This window comes from Chinchilla lanigera, unplaced genomic scaffold, assembly GCF_000276665.1.
Source record: "Chinchilla lanigera isolate Chin_1 unplaced genomic scaffold, ChiLan1.0 scaffold00059, whole genome shotgun sequence".
Classification (NCBI taxonomy): Eukaryota; Metazoa; Chordata; class Mammalia; order Rodentia; family Chinchillidae; genus Chinchilla; species Chinchilla lanigera.
Genome location: NW_004955460.1, coordinates 10,502,428 through 10,521,594, shown reverse-complemented (window position 1 = coordinate 10,521,594; position 19,167 = coordinate 10,502,428). Strand labels below are relative to the sequence as shown.

The 19,167-nt window shown below is 42.7% G+C and overlaps 1 protein-coding gene and 1 pseudogene across 1 annotated transcript in view; both read left to right on the top strand.

Moving 5' to 3' along the window:
- Window positions 1–19,167, top strand: part of Rnf216 (ring finger protein 216) — a gene marked incomplete in the record, with an annotated part of 154,686 nt that overhangs the window by 56,827 nt on the left and 78,692 nt on the right. The window contains 2 exon segments of the mRNA XM_013521126.1: window positions 7,575–7,723; window positions 8,178–8,256. Of these exon segments, the coding sequence (XP_013376580.1) occupies window positions 7,575–7,723; window positions 8,178–8,256 (228 nt within the window).
- Window positions 3,255–5,203, top strand: LOC102003320 (annotated as a pseudogene).

Here is a 19,167-nt window from a genome sequence, read left to right as displayed (position 1 = left end):
TGCTGACTTTAATTCTTTTGGGAATATACAAGGAATGGTATAGCTCAGTCATATAATAGCTCTGTTTTTAGTTTTTAAAGAATCTTTCATACTGATTTCCATAGTAGCTGTATGCTATGGCCAGTATCTTGCTGTCCCTTCATGCGCTCATAGGTGGAGTTTTTCGGGGATGGCTGGATCTAGGGTGTGTGAATATGGATTAAGGGTGTGTGACAGTGGGATTAAGGGTGCATGTACTGAATGGGTCCACTAATTGGTTTGTCATAGTTCTCCCAGTGTAGGCAATGGGAAACCACCTCCTGGGTATGGGTGGTACCACCCAAAAGGTTTATAGCTTAGATGGCATAAAAGAGAAAGGGAGGCTGCCTCTTGTCTGCTCTACCATAGGCTGCTTTCTCTGCTCTGCCACCCTACCTTGGAGTCAGCCAACTATGGACTGAAACCTTCATAAACTGAGCTAAAATAAACCTTTCCTCCTTTAACTTGTGGGTTTTGGGTATTTTGTCTCAGCAGTGAGGAAATTAACTAAGCCGCTGTGATAATTTACATTCCCATCAGCAGTGTAGAAGAGTTTCTTTTTCCCCACATCCTTGGCAGCATTTTTTTTGTTTTTTTGTTTTTTTGGTTTTTTGGTTTTTCTCCGGTACCGGGAACCGAACTCACGACCTTGCGCTTGCCAGGCAGGCGCTTTTGCCACTGAGCTAAATCCCCAGCCCCTGGACAGTTTGATTTTTTTAGTGTCAAATTTTTTGAGTTCTTTATATAGTCTAGATGTTACTCTTCTGTTGGAAGAGTGGCTGACAAATATTTTCTCCTCTAGGCCTTCTCTTTACTCTGTTGTTTATTTCCTGAGCCGTGCAAAAAATTTAGTTTGATATCATCTCATTTCTTGATTCAATTATTTCCTGTGCTGTTGGAGTTCTACTAGAGAAATTTTTGCCTGTGCCTATGGCTTCAAGTGTTTTCCCTAGGTTTTCTTCAAGCACTTCCAATGGTCTAGATCTTATACCTAGGTCTTTGATCCATTTTGAAGTGATTTTTGTACAAGGTGAGAGTTTCAGTTTGAGTAGTTTCAGTCTCCTGCGTGTGGTTATTCAGTTTTCCCAACACTGTCTGTTAAAGAGGCTGTGTTTTCTCCAACATACATTTGTGGCTCCTTGCCCATACTTACATAGCTGTAGTTGTACGGGTTTGTTTCTGTGTCCTGTCTTCTACTCCACTGGTCTTTGTGTCTGTTTTTGTGCCACTCTATGCTGGTTTTGTTACTATGGCTTTGTAACACAATTTGAAATCAAGTATTGTGATGCTTCCAGCTTTGCTTTTTTGCTTAGGATTGCTTTAGCTACTCTGAGTCTTTGTGGTTCCATATGAATTTTAGGATTGTTTTATCTAGTTCCATAAAGAATATTTTTAGCCAGGAGTGGTGGTGCACGCCTGTAATCCCAGCACTCAGGAGGCTGAGGCAGGAGGATTGTTGGGAGTTTGAGGCCCGCCTAAACTGTACAGCGAGACCTTGTCTCAAAAAGACCAAAAGAAAACAAAAAAGAATGTTTTTAGAATTTTGGTAGGGATTGCATTGAGTCTCTGGATCACTTTTGATGGTATAGCCATTTTAACAACCCTGATTTCACCAGTCCATGAACATGGACATTCTTTCCATTTCCTAGTGTCTTCGCTTTCTTCAGAGGTCTCTAATTTTCACTGTAGAAGTCTTCATGTCCTTGGCTGGACTGAGTCCTGGAGTGTTTTGGTTTTTTTTTTTTTTTTTTTAACTATTGTGAATAGAATTTTTTTCTTGATTTCTTTCTCAGCTAGTTCATTATTGGTATATAAAACTTTTTTTAACTTCAGGGTTTTTTTGTTGTTTTTTTTTTAATATCCAGCAAAGTCTATTTCTCTTAACACTGGTGTAAAACAGTGTGGAATGAAGTTACATACTGTTTTAGACGCTGCATTTGTGGGATCTGGTTCTAGCAGCAATACAGAACTAACGGGGTCATTTAGAACATGGCATGCTTTGCATCACCAGTCATAAAACATACAAGCATCATACACTTACTGGTTATATAGCAAGCAATTGTCATAAGTGCCCAATTTTACTGTAATACTCAGACATACCCAAATTGCGAAGCATTGTATAAAATTACTGACCAGTTCTCCTCAGAAGTACCAATATTGTGAAAGACTAAAAAATATTGAGAAACTATCTAGCAAGATAAAGAGAAAAAACAGTTAAAAGCCTTGGGTTCTTCCACTATACACTAAGAACACAGATCACCTGTGTGACCCCAAAATGTGTGGGGATTTCTTCCCAGCAGGCAGTCAGTTTTGCAGGGGACACACCAGCTGGGCATCCTCTAAGTCCAGTTCAGACACTGTCTGCTAGAGATACTGTTGTGTTCCTTAGATAGAAGAATCAGTCCCAGAGATTGTCCCCATTTCAGAAACCAGTTCCAAGTCCAGGTCTCTAAAACTTCTGACTTGACTGGCTACAAATTAAGATTCTTACCACTTGCTGGTTTGCTATGTAGTTCAACTGGCCTTGAACTTTCAGTTCTCCAGCTTCAGCCTCCTGAGCTCTGGGATTACAGGTGTATGCCATTATAAGTTTCTTGACTTATTCTGTAGACTTAATTTGCTACAGGCAGCTCGCAGAACTCAGGAAAATACTTATTTATATTTATGTGTTTATTATTGGGGATATTATAAAAGAAACAAGTAGGCAGCAAAAGAGATACATAGGGCCAGGTCCTGAGCTCAGGAGCATCTGTCCCATAGAGTGGGGGTGCCACCTTCACGGCATATACACAGATTCTTGCTCACCTTTCTGTAAGCCTGCATATGTTCAGCTATCTGAAGTTCTTTGAGCTTTTATGGAGACTTCACTGCACAGGCATGACTGAAACATTACAACCTTTCACAAATGTGATTGGACAGAAAAAATGTGAGCTCATGGAAATAGACTAAGTGAGGGAGCCCAGTGGGGCCTGTCTTTTCAGATTTTTTTTTTTTTTTTTTTTTTGACCCTGTACAGCATTTTCCTAGTCTTAGAGCGTGGCCCCTTCCAGAGTGGAAGTCATAGCTAGGTGTAGTGGCGCACATCATTAATCCCGGCACTTGGGAGGTAGAGGCAGAAGTATCACTGTGAGTTCAAGGCCAGTCTGAACTACATAGTGAGACTTCGTCTCTAAATAAATAAATGAATGAACGAGTCTTATGATCGGCTATCACATCAAGTAGGGCAGATAATTTCTTTATGACCAGGTTTAAAACAGAGGCAGAAAAGGGGGCAGGGAGACGACGGCCAACGCTGCCCTCAGCCCCTACTCCCAGCCCACCTTGTCACCCCAGCCTGGAGGGCGCGAGATGCTAATCAGTGGCCTAGCCAAGGAAGCTGGAGCCAGGCGGAGCCTCAGTCATGCCAAGAGAAGTTCAGAGGTTCAAAAATCACACTCCTGCTTTCACAAAGCTTGGCTGCCAGAGCACTGTGAATGTAAACAGCCTCAAACTCAGGTTGTCCGAAGCTGGGCAAGAATATCTGCTGCAGTTCTGGAATGAGCTGGAAGAAGCCCAACAGGTGGAACTTTAGGCAGAGCTCCAGGCCGTGAACTTTGAGGAGCTGAATTTCTTTTTCCAAAAGGCTGTTGAAAGATTTCACCAGTCTTCTCACCAAGAGAAAGAAGATGCATGAATGAAACCTGTCCCTCAAGAGGTGTTGGGTAGTGCTACAAGGGATCAAGAGCAGCTCCAGGCCTAGAAAAGTGAAGGACTTTTCCAGATTTCTCAGAATAAAATAGCAGTTCTTCTTCTAGCGGGGCAGGGACAAGACTTGGAGTTGCATACCCCAAGGGAATGTATGATACTGGTTTACCATCCGATAAGACGCTTTCTCAGATTCAAGCAGAGGTACATTGAAGCTACAGCTGTTAGCTGAAAAATATTACGGCAACAAACATACCATCCCCTGGTATATTAAGACCACTAACAGAATAATGGAAGCAACAAAGCTCTTCATAAAGCACAGGTACTTTAATTTTAAAAAAGAGAATGTGACAAAGGAGTTCTTCACAAACTATAAGTACTTTGGTTTGTTTTTTTTGTTTTTAATTTTTTTTTAGTACTTCGGTTTTTAAAAAAAGAGAACATAATCTTTTTTCAGTAGGAAATGTTGTCTGCTGTGAGTTTTGATGGGAAAATTATATTGGAAGAGAAGAACAAAGTTTCTGTGGCCCCAGATGGAAATACGGGGTCTTTATTGGGCTCTTGGGGACAAGAATATTGTGAGGATGTAGAACAAAGAGGTATTTGGTGTGTTTATGTCTCTTGTGTGGGCAGTGTATTGGTAGAAGTGGCAGGCCTACAGTTTATTGGATTTTGCAATCAGAAAGGAGCAGACTGGGGCAAAGATGGTAGAGAAGACAGACACCACAGAACCAGTTAGCGTGGTCTGCCAAGTGGACAGTTTACCAGGTGGCAGCCTATAGTGAAATTTCTCCCTGACAACAGCTCAGAAATGAAGCGCAGATGGACGACTGCTGTTCAATGTGGGCAACATTACCAGTCATTTCTTTACCATAGCATTTCTGAGAGATGTTGTCAGTGTTTATGAACCTCAACTACAGCACCATGTACTTCAAAGGAAGATTCTGTAAGTGAATTCCCAGGGCAAGTTAATTAAGCCAGACAGAATAAAGATAGAAAAATTTGTCTTTGAAATCTCCCAGTTTGCGAAGAAGTTTGTGGTATATGAAGTATTACAGGAGAAGAGTTTTCTCCCACTAAAGAATGCAGACAGTCAGAATAAGAAGGACAGCCCAACAACTGCAAGGCAGATGCTTTGATGTCCCATCACCATTGCTGGGTTATCAGTGCAGGGAGCCACTTTATAGATGAGAATGATTCTCGCCTTCCAGCAGTTCCCTGCTTGAAGGATGCCAGTGAGTACCAGTCCAGTGTGAAATCCCTCCTCTTATCTCCCATGTTGTAGAAGGACTAGAAGGTTATGTGGCAGATAAAGAATTCCATGCAGCTTTGATTACTGATGAGAATGGAGTCCATGAGCTGGTGAAAAATGGTATATGAGCCATATACCAAGTTCCACCCCAACAGGGAAGAGCTTATTATTTTTGATAGAACAACTGTGAACCTATAGGACCTCTCCTAGAACACTGAAGTTTGAACTTTTTTTTTTTTTTTTTTGGTCTTTTTTGAGACAGGGTCTTGATAAGCAGCTCAGGCTGGCCTTGAGCTCACTTTGTAGCCCAGGCTGGTCTCAAACTCGCAGTGATCCTCCTGCTTCAACCTCCCGAGCGCTGGGATTACAGGCATGCACCACCATGCCCAGCAATAAGTTTGAACATTTACAGGATTTCATTTTGCTTATGGAGCTCTTACAACTACTACAAACTTCCCAAGATCCAGATGATTAAACTTCAGATAGCATTTTTCTGATTCTCAATTCATTGAAGGTCTTATTTGTATTTTCCGGTTGTCTCATTTATTTCCAAGACAAAGAAAACATTGGCCATCTAGGAAATTTCTTAGAACTTAAGTATAGTCAGGATGTTCAGCATCACTTAGAGCTGGAAGTTTTTGTCTTTAAAGTTGTACATACTAATAATATGTCACTGTACATGTCAGAAGGTTTCTATGATACTAGAAGTTGTTTTACTTTATCAAACGTTAAACTTTTTAAGAAAATAATTGGACAGTAAAATAATACTACCTTTTTATCTCTGGAAAAAGGAAAAATACAAAAGGCAGGGAAGGATTACAGTATATTTTTAGTTTCTGTGACCATCATTGCAGAAGAGAAATTCTAGTTTCTGTGGCCTACCCTGGGGAGAAAAAAGGTAAGGGCACAAGAAGATCAGAGAGATGACAGGAGAGACAGAGTGAGAGAAACAGAGACTGAGGCTTTGTTTTCTGAGGCCTAAGCCATCCCAACATTATCACAAAAGACTGCCAGGACTACCATTCATATTTATCACTCTGAAATTATTTTGAAACTGTTTTAGAAACTTAAGGACCAGGCTGGGCATGGTAGTGCACATCTGTAATCCTAGCACTCAGGAGACTGAGGCAGGATGATTGCTGGGAGTTCAAGGCCAGCCTGCGCTACAAAGTGAGATCAAGGCCAGCCCAAACTGCATAGTGAGACTCTTTCTCAAAAAGACAAAAAAAAAGAAATAGAAGCTAAGGACCAAAGGCCAAATACTTTAGTCATTCAAGAAATAACAAGAGCCATTAGAATCATAAGCCCGAAACTGGATGAAAACCAAAATGTATTGGTCATAGTATCACACTGACACAAGTTACAAAAGACAGAGGAGACATGGCAGCTAGATGGCACATGATTGTGGCCTGTGGGAGAATACACGAATGGAAAACTGTTGAAATCTAAATAAAGACTGTGGCTTAATGAATAGGATTGCACCGTTGTTAACTTTGGGTTTTAATTAAATATATTTTGGCTATATGTGACATTAACATTAGGAGGAGCTGGGTAAAGATGATTTGGGAACTCTATGCTATTCTTGCAACTTTTATAGGTCCCATAATACAATATTTCAAAGTATAAAATGGTTTTGTTTTTCAAAAAGTGTGACCTTGGAGTACCACAGAGAACTTTGGACCTTAGGCCTTCCACTGACTGACTGGGCAACCTTGAGCAAATAAGTTAAATTTTCAGCCCCTTCCTCTTTAGAATGGAGACACTCACTGGATTGTTGTAAACAGTAAAAGAGATTGTCGAAGCAACATCATAGACTTTAGCTGTTGTTGTTTTTAAGATACATTTCTCCATGTGTTAGATTTGGTGTTTTATCTTTCTGATCAGAAGTGTTCTTCAAATGTCTGGAAGTTTTGTATTGAAGAGCATTTGGAAGCTGTTTAAGTAGTGGGGCTCAGAGACTGATGAGTCTGACTCTAGCTCCAGATGGCCAGTTAGTGCTTCGTGCTGTAAACCCCAGAATACAGTCTTACGTCTTTTTTGCTGGGTTCAGATATGAAGCCCACCTTCCTGCATTGTGGAGCTGAGTGGGAGGCTATTCAGTGTGCAGCCTTCACTTGAGCCCTTACTTAGACCTCAGTTCACACCTCAGTTCTGCCTTCCCTGACTGGTTCCCTTTTGTTCTGGCTATTCGTAAGTTTTTATCCTTTCTGCAGGAGTCTGCTGATTGCATCAGGAAGGGTAATAGCTGAAGGCCCCTGCTGTCTCATTTCTTGTTTATTCATATCAATTCCCACCCTATCCTCACTACTCAGCTGTCCTCTCAAGGGCTCTCTCACTTTCCAGGATCTGGAGAGGGGAACAGCTCCCTTCTCTACGGCTTCACATTTTCAGACATAGAGCTAAGGCCTTTTTCCAGTCCACTGGCAGTGTGCCATCCTTCCTGTCTTCGCGGATTGTGGTTTGGGCTGCTAGAGGCCCTGTAGCGGTATCACTCTGGACTTTGTGTTTTGTCCTATGGTTTCTTTGTTTGGGATGTGTTTTCTCAGAAAGGAAGTCACAGAGCGATCTTTGCCTCCCACTGAGAGATCCATTTAACCTTTTCATTCCCTTGTCATTTTAGTCAGAGCTCAGCTGCATGGAAGGCAGCTGCACCTGTTCCTTCCCAACCAGTGAGCTGGAGAAGGTGCTTCCACAGACCATCCTGTATAAATACTACGAGCGAAAAGCCGAAGAGGAAGTTGCTGCTGCCTATGCTGATGAGCTTGTCAGGTGAGTTCACAGCATCTCCCAAGTGTAAAGACATCCTGCTACATCCTGCAGGTTTTCTGTCATGTCTTACTAAGAAATAAATAGTTAATTTTATTAACAGAAAAATCTATAGATTGAATCTTTTATCTGTATGTCTTGCTACCTCCTAATCTTCTGGCCTGTGAGTACAGTCATTGTACCCTGAGTTAGAGATAAAATGTGCAAGGAATTTTCATAAAGGGTGGAGTATATGTTTATTGAGGGCACTGGCACTGAGTTGGGACCTAGAATGGTATCTGTGTATTTTGGTAAGAGCCAGTACAAAAAGAGACTTAGTCCATGTTTTAACGCAAACCAACAAGTAAAAATTCAGTATTGCTGTCCACTTCAGAACTCCCTCTTAGTAGGAGCAGTCATGTGAAACCAAAGCAGGCTTTCATGCTGAGTCTTGCTGCTTCTGCCTTTTTGACCTCAGGTGCCCCTCCTGCAGCTTTCCTGCTCTGTTGGACAGTGATGTAAAGAGGTTCAGCTGTCCTAACCCTCGCTGCCGGAAGGTAAGGAGGCATTTTTTTTCTGTACATATATTTGAATTTTGGTATTATGGGCAACCCCAATGGCCCTTGTGTATCTGCATGCTGGTGCATGAGAAGATTTGACTGTTCTCATTTTCTTAAAAGCAGAGATCAGTACTGTGTGAATGGCGGTTGACATGGTTACAGAGATGGGTCTGTTCTGCATTTCATGTTAGAAAGCTTTGGATCCATTTTACGCCATGTTCTTGCAAAGACAAATGCTGTTACATACAATGTGAAGCATTTTGTTTTTCTTCTCTGCGTCTTCAGTTTCCTTGCTTTCGCTTTTTGTTCTGCTCAAATGCAAACCCCCACCCGCACTCACAATTTTCTTGCCATTCTCAAAGTCAGAGCAACACTCCTTTAAAGAACTGGGCAGTGTGGTGGTATCTCTGTCGTGTCCGGTAGGTTTTCTACGTGACTGTTCTTAAAAGAACTCACTGTATCAGGGGAGACCAGAACCGAACCATCCAGTCACTTTACTGCTGCAGATCTTTCTTCTCTTTAACTAGATTCCCATTCTGTGAGCTAAAAATGTTTTTGGAGTTACCATTTGTAAGCCACTTCGGAGTTTTTAGTGAATATTGGCATCCACCTAGACTAATTGTTTTAAGCCATTTTCCTAAAGCCATATAATCAAAGTTGAGCATTGCAGTATTTTGTAGAGAGGGAAGAAATTGAGGTGGATATTGGAAAAGAAGGAAGAAACTAAAGTAATAAAGTGAAACTTTGCCCTTTTTGATTTTAAAATTAATATTTCTGTGAATTTCAAAATTAATGTTTCTTTCAAAAATTAATATTTCTTTACCCCTTTTGATGTCAAAATTAATATTTCCATCCATCTGTGTTCTTACAGCTGATAAGGCTATTTAACCATTTGTCCCCACCCCAGGCTGTCACCATAATTATCCTCATGGTATCTGACCTACTGGAACTAAGCATAATGCCCTACTGTCTGTGTGTGGAGTATGTCAGGCACTGAAATGCTTGGAAAGGAGATGTCTGAGGTACAGAGCAAGGAGAGTGTAGCCAAAGGCGGGAAGGGGCGAGAGATGGCACAAAAATGGAAAGATGTTCCGAGCCAAAGAAACAGTGATAGCCTGGACCGTTGACTGGTAGCAGGATTGCAAAGGAGGCTCAGGAGCTAGGTTTGTGCAGGGCCTTGAAGCCACTCTGTGAGGAAAAGGTAAATACCAAGAGCTGTTTGGCTGCTCAGTGGTCTAGATGAGGTATATACATTGCTGCCAGCTCCTCTGGGTTTCTGTGAATTGGGTGGAAAGCTGAAAACTACATTTCCTTGGAGGATTTAGTAATATGGGCCAGGGAGAGTGCAGATATACTATATGGAAGCCAAGAGAGATCATTCTCCAGAGACATTGAGAAACAGCAGGAGGATACACCCCAGTCCAAGACAGTGCCTAGTGAGTGTGTGGAACATCAGCTTGGGATATCTGTGGGAGCTTCCTAGAGGCGCCAGGATGCCAGTTAGGAACACTGAATACTCTTCTTCCTCTCTGTGGAGGAATATACATGCCTTGCTGAAATTGAAAGTAGCCAGTTAGTTTCTTTTGGCCAATGAAATTTGCATGTGAATAGATCACATCCAGAAAACCAAAAAAACAAAAACCAAAAAACCACTTAAGAACAAATATAGTGGTAGAACTAGCACACACTCACCATTGCCTTTCCCAAGCTCATTGCCAAATAGGCAGTAGGAAACCCAACTTCCTGCTTCTCCCCAGGGAGGGAAAGAATTGAAGCATTAACCTAGCATTCTAGTATTTCAGGACCCTGACCAAGACAGTTTTTTGTCTCAGCCAGGTCAGAGCACTTACAGGATCTGGTATAATCTACATGTATGGGTGTCACTGAGAACAAAGAATGCCAGACAGCTTGTGCTCCTCCAGAGGAACCAGAGTATAGTATACACAGCCCAGGATACCTCAGAAATGTCTCCCCTGGGTAATGGGAAAAAGGAACAGCAGTCATGACTGTGGCCAGGAACAGCAGAGTGCTGCTGTGTACTGATTGTGGAATGAGATAATATCATGCAAGATGGCTAAATCTTTATTGGCACAGTACCTTTAAGCCTTCTGACAAGCATATGAATTTGATCCTCTGTGGTTCAGGAAGATCAATCCAAGGAAGGTAGAACAGCCAGAGCATGAAGAAAAGTGGGTTTTGAGTCTGATCTTGCTGGGTGAGGAGAACTTGGTAATTATGACTGTAGAAGGACCACCCCCTAAAGATACTGGCATTACTTGGGTACCACTTGCTGGGGCTGCGGGAGGCACAGGATCAGGACAGCAGCTGACAGAGGTGTACTGGCTGGTGTATCACTTCCCCAGGCTTCTGCTGGATTAGTAGGCCCTCCCCAAGGAGGCAGAGTCCATCCCAACAGGTAATGACTGCACAGAAGTACTGTACCAGCTGCTGCTGTTGCTATAACTGCCAGCATTCCTAGAGCCCCAACCCAGTACCTATCAGGGAGCTTCTGCCCCTTGCAAAGCAACACTACCTCAAGGCACTGTGGCTCCTCTACTTGGTGTGAAACTGCCCCAGCTCACCAGTTGGGCTTCCTCCTTCTTGAGGGGTACCAGTAGTAGTCATGCTCCTTCCCAGAATTAGAGGTCTGCCTCCCCACAGAATGTGTCCACCAAGACCCAAGAACACTGCTAATGCCATCTCAGTCACTTTTTTCCCTAAAGTACAATTTGTGAAATTGTGTAGATTGTGAGCTTTTACCCTCTTTGTACATTAACAGTAGCTAATAATAAGTGCGTAGAGCAACTAAAAAAGATGCCATGATATGTGATACCAGTAACTGGGGGATGGCAGAAAAGGATACATTTAAAGTCATCTTAAAAATTATTATAAATACAAGATTTCTTATGTAAGTCCCATGGTAACTACGAGGAAAACACCTGTAGAAGATACACAGAAAATAAGAAAGGAGTCAGAACATGTCACAAAAAAAATGAAGCTGGGCTCAAGGAGTATAGGTCAGTACTTGGCATGTTTTAAGGTCCTGAGGTCCATCCAGCACCATAGAAGGGGAGGGGAAGACTACACACACACACAAAAAAAAAAACAAAGATGGGAGTAAGGCCTTCCCTGTGGGGAAATGCTTTAGGTATAAATGATTTAGACATCCCAAATCAAATACACAGAGTGACTGAATGGATAAAAGCAATCAAGATCCAACTATATATTTTCTATAACAGACTCATATCAGATTTGTAGATACATATAGGATGAAGGTGAAAAGATAGAAAATGTATTCCATGCAAATGATAATTAGAAGAGAACAGTATTAAACATACTTGCACAAAATAGACTTAAGTCAAAAAGTGTTACAATGGATAAAGAAGGTCCAGGCAAGGTGGTGCACATCTGTGATCCTAGCACTTAGGAGGCTGATGCAGGAGGATTGCTGTGAGTTCGAGGCCAGCCTGGGCTACATAGTTAGTTCAAGACCAGTCTGAACTAGCAAGACCCTGTCTCAAAGAAGAAAAAAAAAAAAAAGGCAAGTATATTCTGTCATACTAAAAGGATTGATTCACCAGGAAGATATACCAGTTACAAGTACCCAGGCAGCCCTCCATATGTGTGGATTCCACATCATGTATTCAGCCAACCACAGATGGAAAATACCAGTTTGGGGGAATAAGTTTTCTCTGTACTGAACATGTTCAGACCTTTTTTTTTCTTTGTCATTATTCCCTAAACAATACAATATCAAAACCATTTGCATAGTGCTATATGGAAGGATGCTATAGATTATATGCAGATATTGTGGTTCTGGTGGAATTTTTGGGGTTTCCTTTGGTTTGGTTCGGTTTGGTTTGGTTTGAGACAGTCTCACTATGTAATTCAGGCTGGCTTTGAATTTACTATGTAGCCCGGGCTGGCCTTGAACTCACAAGCAATCCTCCTGTCTCAGCCTCTGGAGTACTAGGATTACAGGCATGCACCATTACACTTGGCTACTATGCCTTTTGTCTTGTTTTGTTTTGTTTTTGTAGGGATTAGATTTAAGGCCAAACCTTTTTTTTTCTCATGGTAAGGCCTTCATACTTTATTTTTTGGGGATTGGGGAGGGGTACCAGGAATCAAACTCATGACCTCACACTTGCCAGGCTATGCTGCTGAGCTATATCCCCAGCCCTATTTTTTTTAATTTAGTGATAATTTCTCACTAAGTTGCCCAGGCTAGGTTTTTATTTGCAGTCTTCCTGCCTTAGCCTCCAAGATTACTGGGATTACAGGCTTGTGTGCCATTTTATGAGACAGTAGAGCATCAGCAGATTTTGGTATTGGGTGGGGGGGTGTCTTGGATCCAGTTGCCCCTGGATACCAAAGAATGACTCTTTATGCACCCAAAAGCAGTGTACCCAAATAAATGAAGGAAACATTGAACTGAAGTAGCAACACAAAAACAGGATATTTTAGTATCACACTTTCATTAGTGGTAGAAAAAAAACGAGGAAAGAATAATAAGGAAACAGCTGATTTCACCAACATTCAGACCAAAGGAACCTAACAGGTATATATAGAACTTGCTACCTAACAGGACCAGAAAATACATTTTTCTCAAGCACACAAAATTTTCCATTATAGAGAATTGGATCACACACATTACATCATGGTCCAATGGCTTTAAAAAGATTGGGAGCTTACTACGTATCTTTCCTGCCCACCATGGAATGAAACTAGAAATTGCTAGCAGCAGGAAAATGGAAAAATTCACAAATATGTGGAAATTAAACAAACTGGAAAGCTTTTCTGCTCAGATCAGGATTAAGGTGAGGGTGTTGTTGCTAGCCCAGACACCCAAGGTGATTGGCTTTTGAAGAGGGAAGGCTTGTTTGGCTTCTGGCTTTGGAGTCCCTTCCATGATCACTTGGTCCCATTGTTCTGGGCAGGAGTACAGGACAGAACGAACCAGTAGCCAGGAAGCAAAAGAGAAAAAAAGACAGCATTCCCAGTGCCTTTGAGGGTACGCGCCTGCCAGTGACCTGTGGGCGTCTCACTAGATCTAAAGTTCTGCCGCCTCTCGGTGCCACTCTGAAGACCAGGCCTTTAATACACAGTCTTTAGGGAGCAAGGGCCATATTGCAGGACTCCTCTTCTATTCAGCATTCTATTCTCTCCTCTTCTATTCAGCATTGTACTGGAAGCCCTAACTGAAGCAGTTAGGCAAGAAAAAGAAACAGGAAACATCCACATCAAAAGGAAGAGGTAAAATTATCTGTTAGCTGATGACCAGATTTTTGGCGGCAGCTGTGGGGGGCTCTTTTTTTGGTATTAAGGATTGAAGCCAGGGCCTCACGCATACTAGGTAAATGTTCTACCATTGAGCTATAGCCCTAGCCCTGACCTGGTCTTATGTGTAGAAAACTTTATTTTCCACAGAATAGCAGTTAGAAATAACGAACAACAAAGATATGGAATACACGAAACCAGGAGATCAGAAATCAGCCATGTTTTTGTATGGTAACAGTGAACAATCTAGAAAGGAAATTGAGTCCAATTTATAATAGCATCAAAAATAAAATACTTAGGAATAAACTTAAGCAAAGATGGAGAGAAAACTTGTGCACTGAAAATTAAAACAAAACGCAGCAGAAAGTAACTGAAGGAGCCACAAATAAGTGGAAAGAGATCCTTAGAAGGCTTATGTTAAGATGTCCATATGCCCTGAATCTGCCTACAGATGCAGTGCGGTTATCAAAGTCCCAACATTTTCTGCAGAATTAGAAAAAATAGTCCTAAAACTTGTATGGAATCACAAAGGACCCCAAAGAAGAGAAATTATCTCAAGAACAACAAAAAAAACAGAAGACCTCACACTTCCTAACTTCACAGCATATTAAAAATTATAGTAATCCAAATGATATGAATCTTGCATAAAAAAAATATAGACAGGGGGCATAATGTAATAAGAGAACCCAGCAATCAGTCCACACACTGAGAGTCAGCCGGAGTTACACACAGAGTGAGGGAAGGACAGTCCCGGCAGGAGACAGTGCTGGGCAAGCTGGATGTGCACCTGCCAAAGAATGAAATTAGACCCTTTTGTCACACTTTCCACAACAACCAACTCAAGGTGGACTAAAATCTTAAACATTAACCCTGAATCCCTAAAGTTCTTAGAGGAAAACTTTGGGGAAAATTTCAGTAACATTGGTCTTGGCCCTGATTTCCTAGGTATGACTCCCAAACTACAAATAGACAAGTGGGATTATATCAAACTGAAAAGCTCTGTGAACAAAGGGAACAGTCAGCAAAAAGGCAACTCATGGGAAGGACTGGAAATTCTCTGAGATGTCAGAGGGTTTCCCCTGTGCTCATCACAGCACTATTTCAGCAGCCACAAGGCAGAAGTTACAGTTTCACGGTTGAGTGGATAAAAATGTGGTGTCTATGTATAACAAGATATTTGTCCTTAGAAATGAAGGAAACCCTGCCAGTGGACAGCACGGATGAACCTTGAAGGTTCACTGAGTGAAACTAGCAGTCACAGAAGGACGGATACCGCCCGCTTTCTGCGCATGTCTGTGTAAAGTAGTCAAGTGAAGAAGCAGAAAGAGGGCAGGAGGAGGGGCTGGGGAGTTGCAGAGTGGGGTAGTTTCAGACAGGCAAGATGAAAAGTTGTGAACACCTGCAGTACAGCATTTCATTTGTAGATACCAATGCTTTATTTTTAAAACTTGGTCAGTAGGGTAGATTTTATGTTGTGTTTTTATCACAAGTTTTTTCTTTTTTAATCCCACTTTCTATTCTACCTGCCAAGGTGTACATGCACTACAAGCAAGACATGTCCCTGGCACCACTGAGGTTCAGATTTGTTCTAGCAGCACAACCGGGCACATCCTGACAAATGTAGATCTGGATGCGTCAGACTGGCTGTGGGGCTGGAGAAGAGGAACAGAGTTGGAGGGATAACAAGTGCCAAGTGACTCCTATGCTTTGAGCCACCATACAGATAGATGTTGCTTTTCATAAAACTAGAAATAGGAGGGGCTGGGGATTTAGCTCAGTGGCACAACACCTGCCTGGGAAATGCAAGGTTGTGAGTTTGATTCCTGGTACCAGAAAAAAACGCCCCCCCCCAAAAAAAAAACCCTAGAAATAGCAATAGAAGTCGGGCGGTGGCACAGGCCTGTGATCCCAGCACTGGGGAGGCTGAGGCAGGAGGATTGTTGCGAGTGCGAGATCAGCCTGGACTACAAAGTGAGCTCAAGGCCAGCCTGAACTGCATAGCAAGACCCTGTCTCCAAAAAAAAAAAAAAAGGAATAGAAAAGGATTTCAGGGGGGAAATAAAATTAATTTTGTTTTAGACATGTTGACATTTTCGGGTGAAGCTATCCAGTCTGTGTGTTTTTTCTGGTGCCCAGCACATACTAGGAAGACTCAGGGAGTATTTGCTAAGTGAATAGAGGTCCAGGGTGTGGAGCAGCAGAGGTTGGAAGTGGATTTAGATCTGAAGTAAGAAGCAGTGAAAGGAGAAGACAACAAGAATCTAGCAGGGAGATTGTTACTTAAGAATGAATAGTTTTCCTTCCTGAGCTCCATGTGTCCTTCTGTTAATTCATAACTTTTTAGGCCCTTTCAGTAGTGTTGACGGTGCTGAGTGTATTACAGATACTGTCCAGTATAGGACCCTGGGCTTCAGAACTTGCCTTTGACCTGCAGATAATGGTATTCACCTCTAAGCTGCTATTCTGTTCGAGTAAGGTGTATCTGCTGCCTTTTTGTGTGTGCTGTGCAGTGAATTGACACTAGGTGGCACTGACGCTCCATGACAAAAGTGCTCTCCCCCTCTGGGGCGTTTTCAAAAGTGTATGTGTCAGCACAATTGTCTTGCGAACAGAATTGATAGAATTCTTTTGGGATTAGTGCTCTAAAACCAAGCACCAAATGCATTCAGAATTTAGCATAAAAAAAAAAAGAATTTAGCGTCACCAGGCATGGTGGCACAGGCCTGTAATCCCTGCACTCGGAAGGCTGAGGCAGGAAGATTGTTGTGAGTTTGAGACCAGCCTGGGCTACAAAGTGAGCTCAAGGCCAGCCTGAACTGCACAGCGAGACCCTGTCTCAAAAAGACAAAAAAAAAGAATTCAGCATCAAAGATGGCAGTGTTGTTAGGGTGTCTGGTTTTTCCTTTTCACTGACGCAGATTCTCTTTGTGACATTCTTTGCTTCAGCAGGATGGCTAAACCATGGTTAATCCTTGAAGATTCTGCATGTTTAAGAAATGAGCCATAAGCTAATTTTGGCTCAGGACTGAGGGCATCTGCTTTCTCATCACAGTCTTTGCCAGTAATCTAAACTCATTGAATTTCCAGGAACTTGTCACTGTGATATGAGGTGTTTATATTAATGCATTATCTGGAGGAGGACTTGATGCCTGGAATCCCTGAGGAATAGATGCCGTATCTCTGATGAAATGGAGCAGTGCTGTGTTTCATGGATATGATGAAATGCGTCATCCAGGCCCTGGTTCCCACATATGTTCTCAGATAAAGCAGTCGTCAGTTTATCTTCAGTGTGCTGCTTTTAGGAATGAATTGGATGTATTTGGCATGGGGCAAAACAGTGATAGATTTGAGAGATTCTGAGGCGGGGAGTTGAAAGAGATGCTTGTGTAATATTTATGCTTAGAGGCAGATGTTTCTCTGTTGAATTTCTACCTTCCTAGAGCCATAAATATGCTCTATAAACTCAGCAGTACATCAGTGAAGCTTTCTGGAAAGTTAGCCGGGGTCTTGAAGTAAAGGTTTAGGAATACTCAGAAGGCAGGTGTTAAGAGAGATCATCCAGTAGTGAGAGTTTAATCAGAATTATTATAAAGAACATCTGTGAATGTTGTCTGTGTAACCACTGTCTTTTCCCAGGGTCATATGTATTTGTTCTTTGTGCCTTTCCTACCAGTAACTCTCTACCCTGCTTATCTTTTTCTAACCTTTTACAGGCCCCCAACGCTATAGCATTCATTGTTGTTAACTTTACAGCAGTGAAATATAAGCACAATTCACATCTGCAATGAACCAGTTTGTTGCTAGAAAACAGTCATCTGCAGCCGCTTGCAGTAGCTGAGTGGCTGAGTGAGGAGAATGCAAATGAGCCTGTACCAGCTGTCAGTGCCAGGGTGACTCCAGCTGTGATGCGGCCGTTGGTGCTTACTAGGTGCCCTCCGGTGGGCCCAGCCAGTCGGCTGACTCCAGGGCTGAGCCAGGCCTTCCTATTATCTAGAGATAAGTGAAGACTGGTCCTCTTGTTCCTGCTATCAGGGAGGACCTGTATTCAAGAAGTAATGTTGACAAGAACCAAGTGTCTGTGGGACAGGAAGATTTTTAACCCCACCGATGAGGGCTTGCTCTTGGAGTAGAAGTCCATGTTGAATAGTGCAGGTCAGGAAAGGAGGAGGGTAGAGCAGGTGTCCTTGGCCTGGAATGTGGCCTGCCCTTGCTCCCTGCTTGTCACAGGGAAAGGTTCCCACTGAAGAGCTTCAGGTTCTGGCTGGTGGAAGTGCCTCGCAGAGTCCCAGGCTCATAGTGGTCCCCACAGTGCCCAGACAAGCGGACATTGGACTCGACTCTGCAGTTGGTGGCAGGTGGTGGCACCGAGTACCCAAAGGAAAGCCTTCCTGCCCCCACACAGCCACAGAGTAGGAGCCTGTGCCATCCCTGTAAGCACCTGCATCAGACACTGAGCAGAGCCAGCATCATAGCAAGGAGCTTTCGGACATTCACTGTGTTCTCATCTGGTGTTTTTATCAGTAGTGCCAGGGTGGTGGACACACCTATAATCCAAACAGTCAGGAGGCTGACGCAGGAGGATTGTTGCAAGTTAAAAGTTAGCCTGAGGTATGTAGTGAGTTCAAGGCCAGCCTGAACTGCATAGTGAGACTCTGTCTCAAAAAAACCCAAAATAATATAAAATTCCTTGTAGTAAACAACATTGTACCTATGTCCGTGATGGCTTCTTGATCCTATACAATTTTGATGCACAAGTATATCCAGTTCCCTCATGTGACATCATAGCCCCTAAAACAGGCTGGAGAACCTGGTCACTCCAGTAGGGATGTGATTGTTTCTAAGAAGAGAAAAAGCCAAAGGCAGATATTGCTTACCTCTCTTCCCACTCTGCCTTCGCTTTAAGAATTGAATAAATACCATACTGCTGCTGCTGTTCGCAGTGACTATTTAAAATGGATAAACAAATACCCAGAATAGGGAAAGGCAAAAAATGTGCATGTTAAACTTAAACGCCAATACGAATAAAAATTTTGTTCCCCTTGACCTTACAGAAATACTTGTTTTATATTTCATCTACTTTATCCCTCGATATTAGATGTTGAGTGGTAAAGCAGCTGCCTGCCCTCCTTGGCATGCCGTCAGGGAGTGTGGGGGCTGGTCAGGAGACACAGAGGCTCTCCCCGCCCCGTCCCCGCTACCTCCACTGCTATCCCAGCTTTCTCCCCCAAGAAAGCCACAGGGCAGGCTGCTGACCCTGTGCCAGGTGAGGGAGTCTGAGCCAGGGCTGCCTAGACAGGCTCAACTGTCAGGATAGCAGGGACACTGAGGGGCCCAGCTAGTGGGCAGTACCTGCCCTGGGGCCTCAGGTGTTTGCCAGCTTCCCAAATCCCAAGAAATTCACCTTATTCTGCCTCACCCTCCAGAGAATATTCCAATGCTGCATTCTTTTTTTTTTTTTAATCAGTGCTGCATTCTTAACGCAGTAAAACTGCCTACGGTGAGTAAGGTGCAAATCACAAGGCCTTTTGTGCTATTCAGATGAAAAGGGCTTACCTGTTCCCTTGGTCAGCACTGCTTCCAGCTCCACTGTGGGCTTCTTTTTTTTTTTTTTTTTTTTTTTTCTCTGGT